The sequence below is a fragment of the Lagopus leucura genome, unplaced genomic scaffold, assembly GCF_019238085.1.
Source record: "Lagopus leucura isolate 7727_CA_CO unplaced genomic scaffold, USGS_WTPT01 Super-Scaffold_100004, whole genome shotgun sequence".
Taxonomy (NCBI): Eukaryota; Metazoa; Chordata; class Aves; order Galliformes; family Phasianidae; genus Lagopus; species Lagopus leucura.
In genome coordinates, this window is record NW_024962264.1 from 9,506,945 (window position 1) to 9,532,293 (window position 25,349).

At 42.2% G+C, this 25,349-nt stretch overlaps 1 protein-coding gene across 1 annotated transcript in view; it reads right to left on the bottom strand.

Moving 5' to 3' along the window:
* RNF150 (ring finger protein 150) overlaps positions 1–25,349 on the bottom strand; it is a 119,689-nt gene that overhangs the window by 14,492 nt on the left and 79,848 nt on the right. The window contains exons 5-6 of the mRNA XM_042871570.1: positions 22,386–22,482; positions 15,247–15,457 (exon numbers count right to left, since the gene is read on the bottom strand). Coding sequence (XP_042727504.1) covers positions 15,247–15,457; positions 22,386–22,482 — 308 coding nt within the window. The remainder of the gene's footprint in view (positions 1–15,246; positions 15,458–22,385; positions 22,483–25,349) is intronic.

A 25,349-nucleotide genomic window follows, 5' to 3' on the forward strand; every position in this document is an offset into this window, starting at 1 on the left:
ACGGGTCATGTTCCTGCCCTGGGACCAGCAAGGAAACTCCTTCTGTGGCTTAGTTACTGCATTGTCATGTTCTCCCCTCCCTATGACTAGTCTCCTCTTGCTTCTTGGAAACTCAGTAAAAATACAAATCAGAAAAACTATCCGAACAGTTGACACAGTCATTACACCAGGGTGTCTGCACAGACCACTGTTCCCTTATATCAGCTAGGCCCCACAAAAAACACTGTTTCCTTTATATCCAGACTCTTAACCTTTTGCAAGGCCCCCTCAAAGCCCTCCCGCTGTCTGGAAGGAGACAGCAGCACCGGGAAGCCACTGCCCATGCAAAAATACAGCTCTGGCTGTGCCTCTGCTCAGGACTGCATGTTCTGGTGCCCACAGCAAGTTTCAGAAGTAAACATGAACGCATTTAATTCAATGTACAGACTGCTAAAGCTGATTATTATTTGGAAGACGTGAAATTATTCATGCAGTTGTTTCGCAATCAGAAAATGAGATCTCTCATAAAAAGAGAAAAGCTTCAGAAGTACAGAAAAATGGAAATGCAACAACACGACAGTTTTGATTTTTAAGGACCTTTGGTAAAATTATTAATACTTAAAGATTTTTACTTCTGAAAGATTTTAGCTACATTTGGTAACATCCTGCCATTTTCTACACTGCTCTAAAAGTTCAAAGAAATATTAAATTACATTTTCCACTTAACATCAAACAAAAAGTCTAATTCAAACCTTCACCAAATTAACTTACAAGACACCTCTTAGGCCCGGACTGAACCAAACTCACTAGCACTGTGCAGTCCAGAGTAACATTAGAACACACGTGCAGGTGTCTTTCATTGTTTTTATTACTCTGAAACTTCTGCACACAGACCTGCTTTCTCACTCAGGTCAAGCAGAGACTGGTGTAGCAGCAGCATGACAGAGCCAAGTGACGAGGTCCAGCTCCCTGCCTTAGCTTGCCCTCCTGTCATCTAGCCCTGTCATTCCTCTGGTTGGCCAGGAAGTTAATTTACAGAGATACATGAAAACTAATTTCAAAAAAATGTTTGCGAGATTAGCAACTGAATAGGCTGGTTCAGTCATGGGGCTAATAATGCAGCCAACCTCAGGAGAGAACCACAGAATGGTTTGGGTTAGAAGGGATCTGAAAGATCATCCAGTGCTACCCTTCCAGCTATAGGCAGGGACATTGCCCTCCAGCCCAGGTTGCTCACAGCCCCATCCAGCCTGGCCACGAATGTTTCCAGGGAGGGGGCATCCACAGCCTCCCTGAGCAAACTGTTCCAGCGCCTCAAAGTACAAAATTTCCTCCTAATATCTAGTCTAAATCTACCCTCTTCCAATCTAATGCCATTTCCCCTTTTCCTATTTCTACTCACCTTCATAAAAAGTCCCTCGCCTGTTTTCCTGTAGACCCCTTCAACTACTGGAAGGCTGCTACAAGGTCCCCCCCCGGAGCCTTTTTTTCTCCAAGCTGAAGGTTACCAGCTCTCTCAGTCTGTCCCTGTAGGGGAGGTGCTCCAGCCCTCTGATCACCTTTGTGGCTCTCCATCGGACCCACTTCAACAGTTCAGTGTCTTTCCTGTGTTGGGAGCCTGAGTGCAGTACTCCAGGTAGTGACTCACAAGATCAGAGTAGAGGGGCAGAATTACCTCCCTCGACCTGCTGGCCACGCTTCTCTTGTTGCAATACAGGATACACTTGGCCTTCTGGGCTATGAGTGCACACTGCTAGCTCATGTTGAATCTTTCATCCACCAGCAGTCCCAAATCCTTCTCTTCGGGGCTGCTCCCAAGCTATTCTCTGCCCATCTTGTACCTGTGCTTGGAATTGCTTCAACCCAGGTACAGGACTTTGCACTTGGCCTTGCTGAACTTGAGGTTGGCATGGGCTTACCTCTCAAGCCTGTCCAGGTCCCTCTAGATGGCATTCCTTCCTTCTAATGTGTCAACTGCATCACTCAGCTTGGTGTCATCTGCAAACTTACGGAGGATACACTTGATCCCACTGTCCATGTTGCCTACAAAGATGTTAAATAACACCAGCCCCAACACCAATCCCTGAGGAACACAACTTATCACCGATTTCCACTCGGACACTGTGCTGTTGACCACCACTCTCTGAGTGCAACCATCCAATTCCTTATCCAGCAAGTGGTCCATCCATAAAATCCTCTTTTCTCCAATTTGGCGAACAGGATGCCATGCAGGACAGCATCAAACACTTGGCACAAGTCCAGGTAGATGACATCTGATGCTCTTCCTCTGATGCACTGACACTGTAACTCCATCATAAAAGGCCACCAAGTTTGTTTACCCTTGGTGGAGCCACGTTGGTTACCACCAACCACCTCATCTTTATTTTCCATGTGCCTTCAGGAGGATCTGCTCCATGCTCTTGCGAGGTACAGAAGTGAGACTGACTAGCTTGTAGTTCCCTGGATCTTCCTTTTTTTTTTTTACCTGCTTGAAAATGGGGGTCATGCTTCCCCTTTTCCAATCACTTGGAACTTCACTAGACTGCCAAGACCTTTCAAAAATGATGAAGAAGCATGCAGAAGAAGAGGAAGGAAGGGAAGGCACTCCCTGAATTCAACATCTATCCCTGCTGCACCATGACATTAAATCTCTGAGCCACCAAGTGTGACACAGAGGCTGCTTTTGTTTTCTTGGCAGCTGCTAAATGACCAGGGCTCCTTGGTGATGTTACAAAACAAACAGCATTAAGTGACAAAGTTAAAAATAATTATGCTTGGTCACGGTAATGGTGCGTAAGGAATACTGCAAAGATTTTTCCAGTAGCCAAGGTGAGAAGTATGTAACGCCAGCATGTGTTACATGCTTTATGGCCTAGTGGCAGCCTGTCATAACAAAGAGACTTTTACATACAAGAAGTATAATCACACAGTTGAAGTGGGTGTATCACTTTCCATGGGCTATCCTGGTGACTGCTATTGTGACTGACCTTTTTATTTGTATTTTAAAAATCCCTGTCAGCAGTGTGCTTTGCTTCCTGCAAGCGTGAAAGGAGAAGGAAATTACAGGCTGACTCAGACGCACAATGCACTGGATTCAATGAACAAGCATCTAATGGTAAGAGAAACTTCAGTTCTGCTCTGTTCTTAGGGAACAGAAGGAAGAAACATCTTTTCACAGAGTGATCTAGAGACATAGTCGCCAAATTCCTCACTGCAGTCACACCATAGATGTACCCTGGTAACCCCGAGCATGACACAGTGTTAAAGCAGAAGGCCAGTGGTTTGCAAAACTTTTTCTTGGTGTATTGTGGCTTCTCCTTGGGAACCCCCTTAGCAGAAGTAGCTGCACAAAACTGTCTTCCTTGTTGGTCCTTCTTGACCTCAGCTGTGCCTGTGGCTGGGGCTGACTGTGGCTTATAATGGCCTGCTGGACACCGCACTGTGATCTGTGCCAAATGGCCCCGACATGGCAGGATCCTGCACAGGCACCTGGAGCCATGGCCAGCCTAGGAACGCCACCTCTGACACTCAGGGGAACAGGAGAAGTATGTCTCAATGCCTGGAAGAGGCACTCATCAAAGGAGCCACAAGGCAGGGACAACACAGGATCAGCAGAGCCTGGCTAGATCAGTTTATTGCAACGTTTATTCAAGGCTGTCACAAGCTTCTCACTCCTACTTCAGTTCACGTAAAAGGTGGCAACTAGCCAGTGAAAATCTGCATGGGGGCAATTAATCCCGAGAACTTGGTGTGAAACGTAGGCTGCTGTGACAAACAAAAAAACCCCCATTTTTGCTTAATCACTATGAACTGCTTCCTCAACTAGAAGCTCACACAACTGTAAGAGAAAACAACAGCTTGCTTTAAAGCAAACTCCTGCTAATTCCTGAATGAGGGGGCTGGATGAGCTCACACCAGCCTGGCTGTTCCCTCATCATGGCAGCGTGTGCACGATTTCAATTCTGCCTCTTTAAACAGCATGAACCACAAAAGCTCTCAAAAAACCCTAGGTCACTAGCAACCCAACACACTGACGAATCACAGACTGAACTCTCAAGAGCAGTTACAACAAACAAATCTGTGCAAAGGCATCACAAAAATGGTTGTGCATATATTAGAGGATTTCTCTGTGAAGTAGACGGCTGACAAGCACAACAGTGGTGGAATTACTCAAGTAAAACACATGCACATCTTCTTTCCTCCTATCTCCCACATGGTCCCCCCTTCCTTTCCAACAGTGGGCTCCACCTGGGATCCCTGAACATTTCCAGAGGGTCAATTCTTCAGCCCAGCGCTTGAATTTTGTGTGCTTGTCACTAGACATTTCTATCCCACCTTGTACACTGGTGATGATGATCCTTTGCTGAAATTTCATTCCCTTAACACAGGGATGCATTCCCATTAACTATGGAAAGAATGCACACAGTAATGTAATTAAAAGAGAAAACAAAAAACACACTCATAGAGATTATATCATTCTTACTGCCCTCACAAACAAAACAACTTTTAAAAGATGAACTTCTACCTTCAGCAGAAAACAGCCTTCCTTTCTTCATGATGCAAGAGAATAACATGTTTGAGAACAGGTCTGGCTCTGCTGTAGCAACAGCTCCAGTGCCTAAAGCGTGGCACAGCTGTGGGACTGCTATTCCTGCCAAGTCTGGGCAGATCAGGATGACATTCAGTGGTCATCCACAGAAGGCTCAGCAGCCTCTGTGCTACCCAAGGGCTGCCCACAAACAGCAGGCACGCACAGAGGCTGTAACAATGTATGTCACACTTCCCCTGCTGCTGCCTTATCCTCTGACGCCTTGCAACAAACCAGCATGCTGCCTTCCACCAGCCCCACGTTCACTTGCAGGATTTGACTCTATTCTCCCAACATATGCTCATGCCCCAGTAGAGCTGTTAGATAAATGCCCCCAAAACACTCAGAGATATCCAGCCAAAGCATGCTGCTTAGGCTAAAGATCACTTCTCATGAGTCTATAAAAATAGAGAATACATCACAGAAACAGCACAAATAGCCAATGAAAACAAGTTTCTGAACTTTACAGGACGGCCCAATCTGATTTGAATTGGACAGCTTAATTACATATTTCTTTATAGGTCATTGTTTATCTACTTACTGTAGTTCATAACACAAATATTGATTTAAGAGCAATTCAGCTGTGGAAGAAATCTCTTGGAAAAAAACAGCAGCACAGAATCATGGAGCCTCAATTGTAGAGCATCTCACTGACTCTGTAAGCAGTCTACCATTTCACAGTCTCCTTCTCACAAGCTTTTTGCAGCCTTCATACACTTGTGAGGCCTCTAGGAGTACTTAAAAACTCTGCAAGAAAGCCTTCATTAATATTCAATATCACAAAACCTCTATATAAGGAAATTTACTCTGAGAACAGTCTAAATTTCATTTCTAGTGCACTGTGTTCACATGCATTCTTGATAGGTACGTAAGTCCTGTCCTCACTCCTGCACACACAGAGAGCACAGCCCTGCCCTTCGCTGAACAGTGAACACTGAAGATGACTCACTACCTACTGCTGGAGCTACCACAAATGTCTCCTTTAAAGTAAGTAAAGCAAAAAGAGTGAAGCATTTCAGATGTTTCATCTTTTATGGAGTCTCAGAGACAACATTGTTTTAAAACAGTAATAGCAACAAAAGGCAGTGCCGAATTCATGCTTCAAAACAACAATTTATAATCTTTATTTATTTTTTAAACACGTGGAGTATTTATTTTACTTAAAAAGGAAGCTTCAGGAGATGTGGTCTGGAGGGGACATCCTGGGTAGTAGAACATACTCTGCTATTGTAGGGGCTGCACAATATAATCCCTTTCAGATTTGCTAGAAATTAGTATCACTCACTGTACAAGCTCCCCAGTCACTTTGTTCATCTCTTTGTCAGCGCAGAACCACAGGCAGGTATCAGTTAAAAGCTATAACGCTGAGGTTTCAAAAGAACACTTCATACAACACCAACCCACAGAGATTAATTATTTTTTTTTTTATTACTATTTTTTTTTTTTTTAAACATCCTACAATAACAGATGAGTTCAGCTGCTAAAACCTCTCTCTTAAACCTCACAAACCCATCAAACCTTGCTACACATTTTACATTCTGGTGTAATTGTACAGTTTTTGAACAGAAATTATTCCACCTCTGATCTTTCCTGCAGCCTACTCAATGGTTTGCTATCAGTAAGATTTTCTGCCTACAGTTGTGGCCATCTCTGCTCTGACTGAACACTGCATGTGATCCTGGCCACAGATGGAATCCTCCTTATGAAAATGTAAGTACAGAACAATAATTGAGAGAAGCATTCATAAAGGAAAAAAGTCAACAATTTCTTTGAAAATGCTGCAGCATTTGAACAGGTTTGGTTTTTTTCCCTATTAAAAAATAAACCTTTCATCTGTCAGGCCAGGTCTGCTATGTTTGAATCTTGTATGATGATATATCTATAAAGATGGCTTATTTTAAGAAGTCAGCATTTACATAAACAAAGTCAAAGATTTCTATTTAATTGAATCGATCTCCTCCCTCCCTTCTACTTGTCTCCCTTTCCTTTCCAAAATGAATCTCTATAAACAAGAATATGGCACAAGCTTAACTTGATCTGTCTTCCTGAGATGCATTGCCAACTATTTTGTCTCATCGCCCTGAAGCAAGGATGCCAGCATATTTTTGCTCTTCATTTAACTAGCATCTCTTGCTTTCCCAGCTCTCAGTTAACACAAATAACAAAGCTAGCTCCACTCAGCTTCTTACAAAATGCAAGATGTGACACTCAAAGCCTAGAGGGAGGCAGCCATGACAATCAACAGCAAGACTACCACAACTTTGTCACCTAAAGGCCACAAAAGCCAGACATGTCGGTCAGAGCACTCAGGTTACCTTCCCATTGGCCAACTGCACTCAAAGGCATTGGGCTGCTTGGTAGGAAACCTAGTAGGAACATCAATAAGCAGCCAGTCTTAGTTTACATAAACCTAGGGCCAATTTTGTGTTTCCCTTTGAATAAGCTTACAGTTACAGCTGAGTTTCAAGTGAGCAGCCTCTGGCATCAGAAAAACCCCTCCAAGCTATTGTCTCACCATAGATTTTTGCTGACATGCTCATGAGAAAATGAACAAGGCCAAAATAGAGATACCAGTTTCTGGAGTTTCTTCTTGATAATGGAAGGGTAAGGCCATCTGATGTTTGACAAATTGCAGCTGGAATTTTACAGGAAAGTATGGTCATTAGGACACCATCACCATCATCAAGACCACTCTAACACTCAGCAAATACAACTTCATACTGGAACAGAGTAAATTTTAAATACTGTCCTCTGCATTAAAAGATTGTCTATTTCAATCTCACTGGTGAATGCATACTTCTATTCCACCTTCTTTTGAATTGCAGATATTTATGCTCTTCGGAGAGGCAGAAGAGATGAGTACTGGTAGGTACTTGGGAAAGATAAAATATCAATGCCTGGAAGCCAACCACAAAACCTCAGAAAAATGAAAATACCTTTGCATCAACTCTTCATTATTACTCTTGGAAACTTTATTGCAAAGTCAGAGTCAACGTTTCATGACATTAAGTTCACTTTTAACCCTTCTGCCCTTGCTTTTCCATTCCAAGTCTTCTATGTCGACACTTCTCATTGAGAATGATGGTTCCCAAAAAATATTTAGGCCTTGGGAGATTTTTTGGTTTTGCTTGAATACTTAAGTTAAAATACCGTTACATTACTTAGGAGGGCTTTTAGAAGGTGAATGTAAATTTATATTTTCTGTTATATTTTCTGTTTTTAAAAGTGAAGTTGACTTGCTTGTTTCAATCATAACAGAGAAAGGAAGAAAGAATTACTGCAAATAAATGAAATTGTTTCCACCCTGTAGAATACACAGCCATTACAGCATTTTAACAAAGCACTTGTGAGTGTGAACAACCAGAAATAAACTCTTTTTATCACAGCTTTTCTTCAAAATTATTTCCTTTATGGGATATCTTCGGGCTGCGGTCTGCTCAGCACCTGGGAGTATACATTCCATCTCCCACAGCAGGTTGCAGAGACATTTTTCTAAAAACTTCTACTCTGAGACTACTTTGGCCTTGCAGACAAAGAGCTGGTCATGCATAGAAAGACCATTTACTGGTGCCATCACCATTTCAACAGCAATTATAAAGTAATAAAGTTCAGTAACGTCTCATCTTCAATATCCCCCTCACAAAGCAAAACCTGAAGCAAGGGTAGTCATATGTACAGGACATCATACTTGGAGGCTGTCTAGACAGTGGCAAACACAGCAGAAATTCACCACAGATATTTCCAGGTGAGTTGTTTTGCACATTAATTTGTGCGTTACCATAAGGTTTAATTATTGCCAGAACAGAGCATATGTTCTTGCCTGCTCCTCAAGTGCCTCAGAAATGAGTTAAACAGGAAAAGAACAGTCAAAAGTATTGGCACTTGTAAAAGATAGTCATAATAAACAGGATGAGTTGCAAGGATATTCCATCATACATTCCCTGGCCACTTTGGGAGCCCATTAATGCAGCCCTGATGTCATTGTGCACCACACTGAGTACATCCTGAATATGCTCCTCAGGATACTGCCCTTGGCACTTGTTCACAGACTAGCCTAGAGGAATAAGGAGAAAATACCAACGACTGAAAAAAGCACATCAGTAGAACTCTTGCCTGGCTTACGTCTTCATTTGAGTCAGCTTCCATCTTCTTAAGACACTGGGAGCACTGAAGAAAACGTACACTCCATCAGGAAGCAATGCAACCAGAACAAGAGAACATGCAAGCAGAATCAGTGATGACCACAGCAAATACTGCACTCCTTTCTATGAGCACCTCCAGTAGCTCAGCCTCAAGTTTTCACCCTCCCAAAGGGACCTCTCTGTCTGCCTGCCTGCTGCTTAGTCTGATTTCTTAACTCTCACTTTCAGATGCTGATTCAAGCTCGTTCATCCCATATCCTATGTCTTTGATCCTGAAATGGTCAGAAAAAGATTTAGAGTACCTGCAGCACACTGCATCTTAAACAGCACTTCCTGTGCTGTTTCAGTGGACGCTTTTGTGTAAAAACTAATGAGAATAAAAACTCCACAGACATTAGAGATGTGAGACTGAATCCTAAACAATCAAGCAGATTGCATGCATGATGCTGAACCAATCTTAAAGAGAACATTTAGTATTAAGTGATCTGGTCTCTGACTACAGCTCAGATTTGCATTTCACTCTACACCGTTTGCTTTACACACACTGTCGTTCAATGCTTTATCTAGCTATATGTTTGAGATGGTGAAGTATAAATAGAGATATAAGCTATGTTGAGCCTGATCCCAGCCCTCAGATCCCCTTTTCCCCTGTTCACATTGAACGCACAGCCAGAGCAACTGGAAGTGATATTTCTGGAGACAATTCCACATGCCATCACAGCTTTTACAATGGCAGTTTTCCTTTCTAAGTTTCATCACAACATGATAAATCTCTGATGTCTTTCACGTTCAGCAGCCTGTATACAATTGAAACATCATGCTTACTTTGCCTATTTGTTTATTCTGATTTCTGGACAAAACAGACAGCTGCACAGGGTCTTGCTATACTTCTGAGATAGTGCGCTTGCTTTTGGCAATAGTGTTGAGAAAACTGGCTTATATGGCCCACTTTTCTCTTGCTTTCCCAAATTCTTTCTTGCCGTTTACTGGCACAACTACTTCTGCATCAAGGAACTGATCCAGATGGAAAAAAAGAAAAAAAAAACAGAAAAAAAATCAGCTGGCTTCTGGATTGGGCTCACAAGGTAGCTGCTTAACAGAAGGGCAACACGGAGGCAGGAATAAGTTATCTGTGACAGAGAGGCAAGGTGGTAACTGCCACAGCATTGGCACAAAGAGACAGACATACTGAAGGAGAGTATTTTCTCCCCAGCCTCCCCAACCTTGGCTGCAGGGATGCCACAGAACTGTTATTGCAACAGTTTAAAAACGTGTTACCCCAGCATTTCACAGACCTGATGAGATGTTGATTTTTCTTACAATTATATTTAAACTGTTAGGTAAAGACTGTCAGGCTCTTTCAGAATCAAAGTCTGGGCCAGGTCCTTCCTCTGCCACTTGCCCTTGGTTTCTGCAGGAGGGAAGCACAAGCCTGAGTTGTACAAATGGGGGCTCAACTGTATGTACCTACCCTGCACCTTGATCTGACCATGCCACAGGGACAGCTTAGTGTGCCTGTGGGGAAGAAGAGCAATTTGGGAACCAACAGTTTCTTTTTAGCTCTACACAGAATGCCAATGTACATAACAGATGTGAAATCAAACAACAACAACAAAAAAATCCACCAGACTTAAAATTTGTTCCTTGTTCCATAGCATTCTTTGAACAACTCTTTCTGCTGCATGCTCTACTGGAAGACTTTGCACTTCACATCTCAACATATGGAAAAGCAGTTTTGTAACTGGAAAATTTCACTATTCGCTCACATAGCCTGGCATGAGTTTCTGAGGTATTTCTAACAATCCAGGGCACATTTTTAGTGCCAGTTAAGCCTAACTTGGTGACCCTTTCAAACCACCGCTGGCCTTCCAAAGCACCAATGCTATGTTGGCAGTGGTATGAGTCTCAAAACATATCTAGGACCTCAGCTCACTGGAATTTTCAGTCCATGGTAACTATTTAGCGCAACATCCGCACAAGCTTTTAATAGAGCCACCAGGACTTAGGTCATACTCCAGGCACACGGGGCCCAATCTGCTCAGCCTTTAACTAGGTCCCATCAGTATTCTGTCTCAAGGACTGTGGTAAGCGCTAATGCAAGTGTTAATAACTTTCGGTATTAACTAGTGGCTAGGGAATTTTTCCACCTTTTCCTCCTCCCTTACATCTGCTTAAAAAAACCTCTAATAATAGCAACGAAGAACAGTCAAGTGGTTGCAAGACAACAGCAGATCAGATTCTTACCATGCGCTTTCATCCTCTTCCAAAGACTGATTATTCTTCAGAAAGACATTTTAGATATACACAGATCAAAATAATTATTTGAGAAGTTATATTAATAGATTTAATGAAGAGCTATCAAAGAGACTTGAAGGTGTCCTAACAGTCATGATGAGCTTTATGCTGTCAGGGTTTCATGGAAGGAACAAAAAGGGAGGTAGAAAAGGAACTACTGCTATTCCCTAGACCGCACACACAGCCATACAGCCTGCCAAACTCAGTGGACTTCGCAGGCAACAGGCTACCATTGGGGAGAAATTGTGCTTTTTCTATTAAATTCCCCCCGTGTTTGCAGTAGAGCTATCTATGAATATTCCTCCAACTGCAGAGACAGTGTAGGTGTGATTTCTGAGGTCTTACATAGTATGATAGAACATGACACTGAAGAGAACATAACAGCTTCTCTAAATTAAAAAAAAAATACCAACATACAGCAAAAACTAAGGCAGTGCATATTATCTACTACTGTAATTAGCAAATGACCATGGATACTATAAAAGATGAAAAAAAAAAAGAATATTTAGTTTTCCTCCTTCAAGTGTCAGATGTACAACTCTCAAAATATCTAGATGCTGCTTTCTCATCACCTTCAGTGTCCCTGCACTACTGCACCACACCCTGCTGAAGAGTCTATCCCTATATTTCTTGTAGACCCTCTTCAACTACTGGAAGGCCGCTGTAAGCTCTCCCCAGAGCCTTCTCTTTACCAGGCTAAACAAACCCAGCTCCCTAAGCCTGTCCTCAAAGGAGAGGTGTCCCAGCCTTCTGATGATTTTTGCAGCTCTCCACTGGACTTGTGCTATTAGGTCAAAACAGAAAACTCAGCTGAGATGAGGTTTTATGCATTTCACACACTTTTCTGTCCTCCTCCTTTCCCACCCCATTCCAGTTTTAAATTTTTTCCATCCCCCCATTTTCAGCAACTGATAACAGAAATTCCACATTTCAAGATGTCATCCCAAGATCCTGCACAAAATCCCAGCAAAAAGAGCAAAGAGACTAAAGACTAAATACTAAGACTAAACACTGAACAGTATCAGGTCTGTAGACATTTCTAAAAAACTTGTTGAAGGCTTGAATGTTGGTAGAAGCCATCTGACCAAATTGCTGGTCCGTATTGTAGTGTTCAGTGCTACTAAGCAGGAATTTAACAAGGGACTCGCTACGGACAGGCCTCCAGATGAAGACCAACCAGATGTTCATAGCACACCTTGTTGCCAAAATTCCTTTGGAAGACATTATCCGTTCCAGAACACTGGGGAGAAAAAAAGGAGGGAAAGAAATGTCTGCTGAGCACACACAGAGAAATGAAAAGGAAAGCACTGGCTGAGTTCCAAAAATGAAAAACTAGCCTCAGTGAAGAAGGTGGGAGCTTTGCCACCAGATTTCAATGGAGACAGAATTTCACCCAATGTGAACAGTATTCTGGAAATATCCCCCCTCCAGACACACAGTGGGAGCTCTTCTGGCTCTGAATGCTCACTGGAAACACAGAAAGGAAAATTAAACCCAAACCAAGAAAACAATACCAGAATTATTAATCAACAAGCCAAAGAGATGCAATGACAATTAAGCAAAAAGTACTGCAGAAATGAATGGAAACTAGGCAGCAAGTCCATTACCTCCTGGACTACTGAGTTCTGCCAGGAAAACAAAAGGATGCAAGAATGGGTGCTTATGCTGCTGGGCACAAGGGTGTCACATCAAGACTGCACTGGAGGCAGTCTACAGAGATTCAGCAACAAGAGGAAGAAAAACTTCTTGCACAAATTCAGCCTTGCAGTGCGTTCCCATCACCAGTGCTATATAAAGAGGCCATAATCTAGTAACTTCAGCAAAGATTCCTAGGAGCAATCAGTGTCAGCACTTATAAATTCCCAGGCTGGACAGGTCACAGAAAGGGCACATGCAGCGAGCTCAGAAGTTGTGTAACTCTGAGGATTCTGGAAATGAGAAATATAATGCCTGAATACAATAAACTGACACAACATTTACAAAGCCCCAACTATATGACAGCTGTGACCCAGTTATTTAGCCTAAAGTTGCCCTCTGATTTAGTTAGCATTTGCTCTCACACCACAACTATATCGCAGTCCAAAATGTTCCCTTTTGTCTGCCTGTGATGTTAGGCTCTACCTTTTAGAGTGCCTGAGCACCAACAAAGCCACATATGCAAGTCAGAGGGACAAATTCCCATCACTGCTGGAATCAGCTTCTAGCTTCCAACTGAAGACCTCTTCTTTGCTGGGAGATCCACTACAAAAAGAGACCAAATGGCTGTTTCTGGGAAATCTGCAGATTGCACTGCTTGCGATGTGGCGATGACAGCACGTAAACTTGCTCACCTACAACTGACTAGTATGCAAGTACTGTACTCCATGACATGAGAAATCCAGATGAAAATTCCTGGCTACATATTAAAGATAGTTGAGTGAGCTCCATGGTTTGCTGCCAGCTGTGTGCCTGGACACAGTACTGGCTTTCCTGCAAGCTCCTTGCCCATGGACTCTGCTGTTAGCTCTTAGGATTGCTTAGTGCTAAGTGACTACTGTCCAGTGACATCAAAGCTTATGGGGAAAAAGGGAGGACATGAAGGCAAAATTAAGCATCTCTGCATTCCTATTTTGTTCCTCTGGCTCAAAGCAAGTTTTTCAATCAGTTATTTAGCTGGCAACTTGGAAAACAAAGAACAAATGTGTTTGCACTGACACTATCCTTCTACAGACTCTGGAAACAAACCAGAAGGAAGGAGAAGAGGGTGGCTGGAGCATTACTGAGCTCTTGTGCTCCCTGGCTGCCTCCACACTGGAACCACTGATGGCAAACCAGCAGAACTGCTTCTCAGTGTGCCAAGATCCTGGGATGAAAAGCATGAATCGCCCCCTGTGCTGGGTTTTACACCAGACTGCTGTTTTTTCTCAGTGTGGGCCATGCAGCCATTGGTTTTCTCCCTTCTTTCCTACACCAGTACTGGGCCTTTTAAAGAACAGTGGGAAAAGGGTATTACCTTTTAGGGGAGCTGCTGCTACAGGAACATACCAGGGGTACAGCTGAAACCAGAGTGAAGCCCAGTCTTTGGTAGTATTGAGATACTGTGATGTAAACCCCCTCCTTCATAGTTTAAATCAGCCTAAAATGTTTTTAAAAACAATTACTGGAAGGAACAAAATAACACCTCATTTTGAACAGCCCTTGCCAGCATCCAAAAAGGCTTAAGAAAATCACAGCTGTGTCAATGACCTTGTTGGATCCTGAACTTTGACTGCAAAAGGACCAAAACTGAAACAAGTACCTAACCAACAGGGAGAAAAATTAAAAACCCATTTTTGGGTCACTTATAGCTAAGGTCACAAGTGTTTCACTGCCATCACACTGGCTGTGATATGAGTCCCCTCATGTCTCTTCCATCGTTCACACATCATACTATTGCTTGACTTTGCACTCAGGCCCAGACTAATATGTACAAACACTTCATTTTTTTTCTTCCCAGGACCCATGCTAGCTCCATACACAAACCTGTATTTTCATATTCTTCTGATTCCCTTCAAGTATATCTGATGATTTTTTACAATATCCTTGTAAATAGAATCATAGAATACTAATACAAGAACTGGTATCAAACAGATATATTGATTTGCTATTTTACCTAATAGTAAGAATTTGAGTCTACTACAATGCTCAACCAAAGCAGCTGACAAACGTTCTTCTTAAGCTGTCAGTAGATTTTCAACAAGGAACATCATTTTTAGGAACAGAGGTGCAGACATTTTGAGTTAGTAGCTGAAATGGCAGCCCTTGAACAAGTGAAAACTAACCACTGAAAATATTCAAATTTATCCTTTTTAGTAAGAATTGGCAGTGTTATTTTACTCTGCTCAAATTTTCAAGTGCAGGAACTCTGACCATCAAACGTTATAAAATGACAAATCCAAAAATGAATAAAGAAGCCGATGAGCTCCAGTTGACATAAGAAGATGAAAGGAAAGACAAAAATCAGAACTCAACTTCCTTTTTTTGTAGACCAGGGGCACACAGAGTTTGCACACAGGCAAACACTACACACAGTGCTTGCAGTGCAACAGAACAACACGATATCTTTAACTACTTACCTTGTGGAGTTCCTCTGGGCTTAACGTAAGGCCACTGCTCCACTATAAAAGCCCTCAAAGGCCACTTTTCCCCCATTAAATATTGGTCTGCGATTCAAGTTCCTAACCATTTCTCCCCGTGCAAATTCTGCCACAAAGAGGAACTTACTGCTTGTTGTGAAGTTACCCTCCCCAGCCTGGGGAAAGGAGTCTATGTCTTGGATTACTTGTAGTACTCCCACAGTCCGCACCGGGGGATCCAGGGCTACAGAGCTCTCGTTCACTGTAATATCGCTGGCTCCTGTTATCTGGTTGGTTGGTGGTCCTCCTATGGAGGCTTCCAAGTCTGGAGGTATATCGTCCATACAATCTGCGTTGGGCTAATGGGAAGGGAAAGAAGAAAATCGAGCTTTTACTTTATAAAAACATTTAATACACCTGCTCTCACTTTTTCACTTTTTCTTAGGCCCACTGCTCCTACTGCCACTTTCTCGATTCCCATGGAAGTGCTTACAAACAAGTACTGAAAATGGCAACATATGATGAATGAACATGCACAGTTTGCAAGCTTGATACAATCTGTTGCAAGAGAGACCCAAAGCACGCATTAAAAATATCCACTGCCAAACTCCCAATCACGGTCTCTAAATACCATTATTTGTACTGAGAGGTTTTGGGGAACATGTAAATTGAAAAAGCAGTGCACTTATTGATTTTTATGGTCTCTCAACACAGGCAGACTGCTGAGTCAGATTATAAATGTAAACAGACAGTAGCTGAAGGGAGATGATCACTGTTTCCCTAAATATACATTTTATAGAGCAGATATCGGAGCTTCCAGGAATAGGAATTCATGGGAATTGCCTGTGGGCAAATTTACATGTGAGGTGCAAAAAATAGAAGCCAAAGCTGCTGATAAGACACCTATTTTAAAATCACAAGATTGTCCCCTTTGCTAATGCTACATTTTCCACATAAATAGAATGATGAGAAAACAAACAAACAATATTGGAAAACTGAAAACGCAGTCCAGATTCTTCCTTGGTTTGTGATTCAAACACCAGGGATGGAATCCAGACCTGCGTAATTTCTTCTCTTTCGCAGTTTTATATGAACATGACTATTCATACAGAATGAGCCAAGCTCTTCAAGCCAGGTGTTTAAATTTTCACTGAGCTAACAAGGAAGCAATGCATTGTGCAGCTTTTGCACTGCATCCTTGGCATGAGAGTACCTATTCAGGAAGAACACTGAGATTTCAAGTGAGCACCAAGAGGCAGGAAGAATTGTTTGTCCAGTAAGAAGACTACATCCAAGCTGAGGACTTAAAGCAGTAAGACTAATTTCTATCCTTGATTTCTTTATGCCAACTCAATCAAGATCAGATGCTCCCATTCATATATCAGCAACTACTATGGAGTTCTCCATTTACAATGGTGAAAAACACAGAGGTAAAGAGCCTTTTGAAACACATTCTTGTGCCACTAGCCCACTCAGGAAGATTTAGTTCTCCCCAAGGCATGGAGAAAACATTTTGGCACAACTATTTCAAGAATTGGGTTTGAAGTTCTGATATACTGCAAAAACAAACAAACGAAAGGTTAATTCAGAAATGAAGGTACTGTATGTTAAGGTACAAAACCTTAAAATTGACAAAGGAGCATCGCAAGGTTGAGCTACAGTTATGTAGATACCTTGCTCAGTTAGGAAACGTGTGAAGTTAAGTTGCTCCCATTTATGTTTATTGCCCAGGAATCAGACAGATAATCTGGATTAGTCATTTAGGCTTACTGTAACCTGAATGACCTGAAGGTAATTTTGCCACGTGATTTCTTCCCCTCGATGGTAAGTGGTGTGAACGGCCCACTCTACCTTCCTACTGATTACCACTAAACACAGAGGGGGTTTAAACCACTAGACTGGAAATTCTGTATTTGGAGGGCTCAAGTCAGAGGAGATGAACTCTGCTCTGTGAACTTGATTTTCTGCTATGCTCAGCTATCTCACATGCTAAGGCACGTGTGTCCAAACTTTTGGCTTGCCTGGGACGCTTTGAGGAAAGAGAAACTGTCTTGGGCAGCATATACATAGACCAGCCTGAAAGTAATGCCTCCTATTTATTTTCCATGGAAAGGACAACAGATACAAAGAACACAAGAACATTAATAGAGGAAATCCTCAGCTACATAACACTTTTTCAACACAGCCTCTACCATTAGCTATGCATTGCTGCCAGTGATGAACAAGAGACTGCATGCCACGCTCACCAAAATCTGCACCAGCAGAGGTACTGCCACTGCTGAAACGCACCACCCACCACCTCATTGTGCTCACATCCGTTGTTTGGTCTCCAGAAACATTCAGCAAGTGTCAATGAATGTCAATGGGTGCCATTTTTTCCACAAGGAGGAATTAACACACGTTTGCTTCATACCCACTTCCATGTCAGATGCCATTTAGGCAGAGGGCCCCTCTGCTGCCAGCTATTGCATGGCAACAACACAGAATGGGATGCTGATGGGTGTGGGGCAGGGTGCAGCCACGGGTTGGACATGCCTGCATGAAGGCATTTCTGAAAATCTCACTACCTGCCTGCCTCCAACATCAGGCATCTAGAAACTAAGCAACATATACAGCAAAAACATAAACAGAGGCTTAGCTTTAAGCACAAGAGTAATCCCTTTGAACGCAGAAGGTTACCATATGCTGGATAGTTTTTTGTTTTTATTTTTCAGAACCAGGAACTTAGCACGTTTTCTCCCCTCCCATACATTCCCTCTGACTGTTGGCCCCCTCAAGACTATTTTTCACAAATGCTCCTGATGAAAAAGACAGGAATTTTACATAACCCCCAGATGACTGATATCCACAAGCTGAAATTTGGGATAAAAATTAGAATTGCCATAGTCAGGCTCCAGCCAAATCCACAGGCAGGGAGAGCTCCTTGCAGCTGGGGATAAAGGCATGTTCGGATATACCTAGCTTTAATGGAACCAATGGAACCTGTACTTTCCTAAGTGAAATACCAGTTATTTATCTGTAGGACTTGGACTCAGAAACATTCATTAGATCTATCACTCTTAGCTGTTGAAACAGAAGTCTTCAGAATTTCATTTTTAAATGAGATGTGGCTTTGAGGGCACCGTACCTTAAAGAAAAAAAGACCTGTTTTATTTTTCTACTGCAAGAAAAATGATTTCTAATTTTTTTCAAGGGATTGGTTGTCTATCCTTTGCTCTGATTCCAGCTATTCCTAGAATGGGGTTTTATCGCCAACTTTTAAACCTTTAAAAACAGGGGATTATAATTGAAAGCCAAACCAAACATTAAAGAATCTAAAATAACATTTCTCAATACCATTAATCCCTTTACTCCCAAATGATTCTGGTTGGAAAAAACACCCCCAATTAAGCGGCATATTGTAAAATCAATGATACAAAATACTGATCGAAAAAAATATATTCTGGGTTTTGCTGTTAGAGTGACCCAGATACATTTTCTAAGTTTAATTATATTGGTTTCACTCATTACCTGCTTGTAAGTGCTTTGAGGGCACAATTCCACTACAGTCAAGGGAAGGCTCTGTATTGACTTCTGAGCGCTTGGCTAAGGATGTTAGCGAATAGCTTCAAGTCATCCAATCCACTGCCAAAATGCAACTGTCTGCATATCCAGCAGATATTTGCAGAAAGGAAGGAGAAGCAGAGGGAAACTATTCTATGTGGTACAATCACCCCAAAAGCAGTGTAGGTCTTCGAAACTGAAAGACACTTCCACTGATTATTTACTTAAAATACTACAGCCAGAAGAAGCAAAGTCTGTGAGTTGGCTACACCAGCAGAGATAGTAGAAAAGGTTACACCAAATGTTTGCTGATAGATATTTAGTTAATTATCCTCCTGAGCTGCAGTGAAAAGCTGGGATGTTTGAGTGCTCAGCTACTGTGAAAATCAGCACAGTCACTCTGGTGCTTCATTGCAGCTGAAGAACCTGGTTTTAGGGCAGACAATCTGAAGCCTTTGTTACAAACTAAACAGAGAGTTTAGATGTGAACTAAATTGAATTTTTTTTTTTTTTTTTTAACTTATCGTTTTCTGGAAAATCCTGGGTCTCCCTGCTAAATGAAGCACGATCAATCCCAAGTTGCACAAGCCAGCTCTTTAACAACCACCACAGGACAAGCACACAGTTGGCAGGAAAAAATGGTAACAAGCCTGCCTACGGTAAGATTTTCTCATTCCTCCCATTGTACAAGCCTGCAAAGGATGTGGGCCATTTATGCTCAAGCCTCCCAACAGAGCCTGCTGCTTGCCTAAGGCTTCTTTTCTCTGCGTGGAAATTTCAGCTAAGAAGGCTCAGCAAGACTCAAGAACATGGTTAGGGAATGGCATTTTGCTTTATCCGCTCTACAGAAATGTTTGCCACCTCTCGCTGAGAAGCCCTAGAGCTTTACAGCTTCTTCCTGGGAAATGTCTTCTCCAACAACAGCCTACTGACATCTAGATGAATCATGAGCCTCTGAAAAAAATCAGTTCATGAATGCTGATAGAGCCTGGTGCCTTATTTGGGACTGATGACTGCAGGCTTTCTGCAGTGATGGGAAGCTCCCCATGGCACCAGAAAGCACCACACAGGAGCAATGTCCTCCTGGGCCTACCCTCAGCTGCTCCCCACAAGGAGAAGGGTGAAGATGCACAGTTTGTGAGCAGCTGGAGAAAGGCCCTGGGAGCTGAGCAGGGACTGGCAGCATGGGCAGTGACACTGCGCAGGAGGGGGCTACACAGGGGAGAAGTAGGCACAGGAGAGGATTAAGAGTTTAGAAAGAAAAGGCAGAGAAAACAGAAGAGCACCAACTGATAACAGAACAGGAATTTAAACCTGAAGTTAGCAGAGGCTCTCAGACTGTTTCGTTTGCAGTCAAGCCAAAGGAAAGCCCCAACGTGAAGGCCACCATTTGCTCCCAGCTCCCATGGACAACAGCTCCTACTGTAATTCACTTCAAGGGGTAAAGCTAACATGACGCTCTCCCTCCCTAAATGTAACCAATGCTTCTGCAGGTGGAAGCCAGCATGCATTCTCCAAACAATGGAGCAGACTGTTTTCAGTTTGCTGTTTTAGAACAAGCTAAGGAACTTTTAACTGAAATTAAGAAAATAAATTGTTCTGAGCAAATTCTGCTATGGGCACATCATTAATATTCAAGCATCCGATTTTACTGTTCAGAGATTGGTACTGAAGTTGACTGAAATCTTCATTTGACATGGCTGCATATGTGGATTACAACAGTATCCTTAATTACAAGAACAGCAGAGTAATTTCCACAAAATTCCATGTGGGAAGCCCTCACTGAGGAAAACAGAACAGATCCCACTTCTGCCACACAATGTAGAAAGAACAAGACTGGGAGTTGTGAGAAGTAACACAAAGGCCTTGTGAACTGAATGGTGCTTTAAATTATTCCTGGCAATTAAGTTCGTAGAATCACAGAAACATAGAATCATAGAATGGCCTGGGTTGAAAAGGACCATAAAGATCATCATGCTTTGACCCCCTGTCATGGGCAGGATCACCAACCACCAGACCAGATTCCCAAAAGCCGCATCCAGCCTGACCTTGAATGCCTCCAGGGATGGAGCATCCACAACCTCCTTACCCGCTGCTACACAGCTGTTTGTGTATAGTAAAGCCACTCACGAAAATCAAAACTTTCACATGTGGCCTCTAGGCATGTTCTTCCTACTCTTGATGCACCCAGCCTCAGATAACCTGTGGCTCATTTGCAGACATGCTTGGCCTTCAGCAGCTGTCAGTGAGGTCTCTGAGAGTCCTTTCTGGACGTGAATACTCACTGAAGGTACTGAACTTTCTGGAAAGACCGAAACATCTCACTGCAGTTCAGTGGAGGTCTGTGTTTGTATTGGTACTGAAGCAAAAATACCAAGAGAAATGGACCGCCCTGAGAGCAGGAATTGCATGCTATCACATGTGTGGAATAAAGCCATGGGAAGTATGCTAAATATATTGAAATCCTGGGTAATTTCACTGGCAGGTCTATGAACTGTGATATGGAACTGGGGAAAAAATTCTGTATTAAAACCTGCAGAGAGCCATGCTGAATGGCACCGATCCTTTTGTTATGTCTGAAACATATTTAACAGTTCTTTCATCTTTTAGTATCTCAAAGATAATATACACTTACAGAAGAAAAATTATCCCAACTGTAACGATGAGTTACGCTAGCTACAATGCTTTATGTCATTCTTCCGCTGCATTTTTAGCTTGGATTATGTTAGGTTGACTAACACACTTGCCTCCTCCTGTAAAAACAAACTTCATCACATGCCATAAAGCTTTTTCTGCAACAACCTGTCCCTTGTCTCCACAAAACAGATCTTCTGAGGCGTGGCCACATCAGCTTCCCTAGTATGTTCTTATTATGTGTTATACTTTATATAACTCTTTCATTTGTCGATTGGCATGTCACCAACTGGGGAGGGTATCTATAGCACCTGTTAATGTACTAACCAGCAGTGCTTCACTATTAAACTTCACTGACACATGGCAAGGCTCACACACTGCAAGAAAATGACTCACTGCTTCCTGGAGAAGCCCCTGATCTCTGGTAACTGCAGTTAGGAAACTGTACGGCAGACAGGATATGCACTGAGTGGAAACATACAACCTAAAAAGATCAATTGTTTTAACTGATTCTAACCACATCGAAATGTACTAAACAATAAAGAGCTCAACCATTTCTTATACGGCATGTGGTCTGCCACATATTTAGTTACTGGTAGAAATCTTCCTAATTGGAATTAGCAGTACAGAGCTTGCCACAGATAAACTTCAAGAGAAATCAGACAGAAAAGAGAATGGCCTTCCTAGATAAAGTCACTGGCTGTCCTTGACTGGTGTATCAGGGAAAATTTTATTTGTTTATCTTCTGCTTTGAGATTTAAACTCAGTGTGGGATTGTAAAAATAAATCCAGCCCTGATTTGAAACATAAATAAAAGCAATATGAAAGAACACTGATCCACCTGAACACCAGTAAATGATACCTTGCTCCACAAACTGGGCAGTAACAGACACATTAACCCCAATAAAGACTCTTCCATGGTAACATAAGTGGGGTGAAGGAGAGAGGTAGCTGCCCAGACCAGCTTCTATTATCCTTAGTAAATTAATTAACACATCAATAACATGGTCAGAAGAGTAGGATGGGAGCAGACAGGTATAGGTCTGGGGATGCACCCACATGGCTGACGCTCCCTTTTTGCCCAAGACAGCTCCCCTGTGAAGTGCTTACCGGGATCCCTAGAGCTTTTAAAATATTCATTTTACACATAGGGCAGGTACGATGGTCTAGCAGCCAGGGGTCTACACAGGACTTGTGAAAAAGATGCCTGCAATGAGAAACAAGATACTTTAATTCAAATCCACAACAGCATGATTTACCACTTAACACCAGATGCTTTTCCTGAATTCAGTAAGTGCAAGCTTTTCAAATAGTATGGTTTGTGACTTCTGCAAGGGCTGCCAGACTAAATCCTCTGCAGACAAGGCTTTACAATGATTTCTGCAGTGTGTCAAGCATGTGTGCAAAGTATTACTCAATTGACCTTGGAAAAGAAAATGTACACGATTAGACAACTAGGAAAAACACAAGAAATTAGTAGCAAAACACATACCTTAAATGTTAAACACCGTCAAGTAAGCAAAACCTACTACAGGTGAAATCATGTGAATTTCTTGATGGTTCCGCAAACAAATCTGATTACATATTACAGAAAGATTAAGCCACTGGGGCCTGGTATTATTTTGAAGGATACAGACATAAGGAAAACAAGTGAAATGAATAAATGTATATCTTCATTTACATGGAAATATCAGGATGATGCCTTTTAAAATATGGTCCCTGACTTCCCTGCTCTTTCTAATTTACCCAATGGAGTGAGCTCCCACACAATTCCAGCCCTGAAGGGATTGTTCCTAAACCCATGCTTCATCTGAAGAGACCACTAAGCAACTACCTGAGACTCATGGCTGCTGCGGGGCATGGGTTTATATATTTATATATACATATAAAACCACATACATTTATAACCCAGACAGAGGAACTCAAAATTATTATCTAACTTAGCCTGACAGACACTGAGATAGAACACAGAGATACTTAGTGCATGAACCTGACAGCTGTATTCTCTCTTGTGAGCGTATTCTGTTATATTGTGGTTATCAAGGATGAATGTTACAAAACACAGGAAAATGAGGCTTAGGATTTAAAAACCACTCGTGAGGAGGTCAATTACAGCAGCTGATGCTCAGCATAAGGCAGAAAAGTTCCTCTCTCGCTTCTTTCTCCTTTTCTTTGAATTCACAGGCAGCATATTTGGGCTGACATATTTGTGCTCCACTAGCTTATGTAATGCACCTATTACCAATCAACAGTGTTCTGTGGCTTGGGATAGTTCGTTCTCAGCTCCTGCAGAAAACGAGCAAAATTTCCTACCACATTAATAGCCTCAGAAACTACACTGACACGTAGGAAAATCTTTTTAAAACAATGAAAAGCCTAAGCAAAACTGACGGTATTTTATTTTGTAATATGAAGATCAATATACACAGACTTTCCCCAAGAATGCTAAGACTTGCTTCAAAATGACATGTATATAAGCTCTAATTTCCCCAAGGCCTGTAACAGGTGTCCCACATCTTAGTTAGCAGAGCCTGAAAGTCCCATTTCAGCCTGTTTGAACTTTCACATTTGAGAACAGGCAGGCAGAGGCTGGAGATGGCTGTCACAGCCAGTCACACCACTTGCCATCCAAGCCACTGGGTATCAGCGGGGGGGCACAGGTCACAGCTGCCCAGCATGCTACCTGGAGCAGGGGCTCAGCAGCACACACAAGCCTCCAGCAAGAAATGCAATCTCTGAGAAAGCCAGGCTCACTAAGTGCACCCAAATAATTTTAAATATTTAAGTGGTACCCATTCAGCTGAATGGGTTGGCAGCTGTATCCTGTCGCAGACTCTCTCACATGACAAGGTACACGCAGCCTGTCAGCCTGATGGAAGACACTGAGGTGCTCTTTCCTCTATATCGATTTGCAGCCATAGCTCATAGTAACATGTGGCAGCCCACACCGTCTGGTGTACTAGCTGACTTCAGTCCTGATGACACTTGGAATTCAAAGCCACAACCATGTGAAATCTCAGAATCTTATTCTTTTCTCTTCAATGCTGTCCTCACTGCTTCTAAAAGAGACAACTCCCTTGTGGAAAAAAAAAAAAACCACCAAAAACCTCTGTGGCAAATTGTCGCTTTGCTGTACTTGGTCTGACTTCACACAGCTATGGGAAAGGGCAGATCTGTTCTTGGAAGTTTGACCTGTCTAATTATATCAGTTGGCTGTGATACGAAACTTTGTCACTTCTCATCTGATCCTGTATGTCAACATGATTAACGCAAATGGAGTATTGTTATCCTTGAAGTTTAAGCCACCACTTGACTAATGCTACTGCAGTTCACAACCCTCCTTCAAAACAAGGCTTGCCTGACCAGATAAAAACACAATGCACTGAATTCCCATTTCTGCCCTGGATGACTCTGCTTTTTATTCCAGCAGGGAGACATCCAATGCACCATCAGGCAAGCATTTTCAACAACTCCAAGTGCAATGACACAGGGACGTGCAATTTTACATTCAAAAGCCTAATCTACATAAACTGCATGATTTCATGCAGAGTATTGAAAGTACATGCCTTGTTTTTCGGCTGTGTGGAAAACTACACAAGTCTTCATAGCAGTTGGTTCTCTTCAAATGTGTACTCACATCTATAAATACATATGCTTAACTGCATGGATGTGAAACACACTGTGCCAAAATACAAATACAAAAACCCTGAGATTTATGCTCTTGAAAAAAAAAAAAAAGAAAGAATTACAAAACCTGTTTTGGATTAAAAAAAACCAAACAAACAACAATGTAGCTTCTATCAAGCCATTTTACTGCAGACTAGAAAGTCCTCTTTGGTTTTCAAGTTCAACCTTTGTAAGCTTCAGTCAAGCTGTGGCTCACATTACAGCATTTCATAATGCTCATTAATCACCAAAAGCTTGGAATTTTCATGTCTTCAAGACTTCACAGACTGAAGTTTAGCATTTTTAAAGTTGGCTTCAACAATGACATTGTAAAAGAAATCCTACCGATGCTGAGTAATTTAAACACGTGACAGATCATTTGGCACCTCCCAATAATACATGATTAGG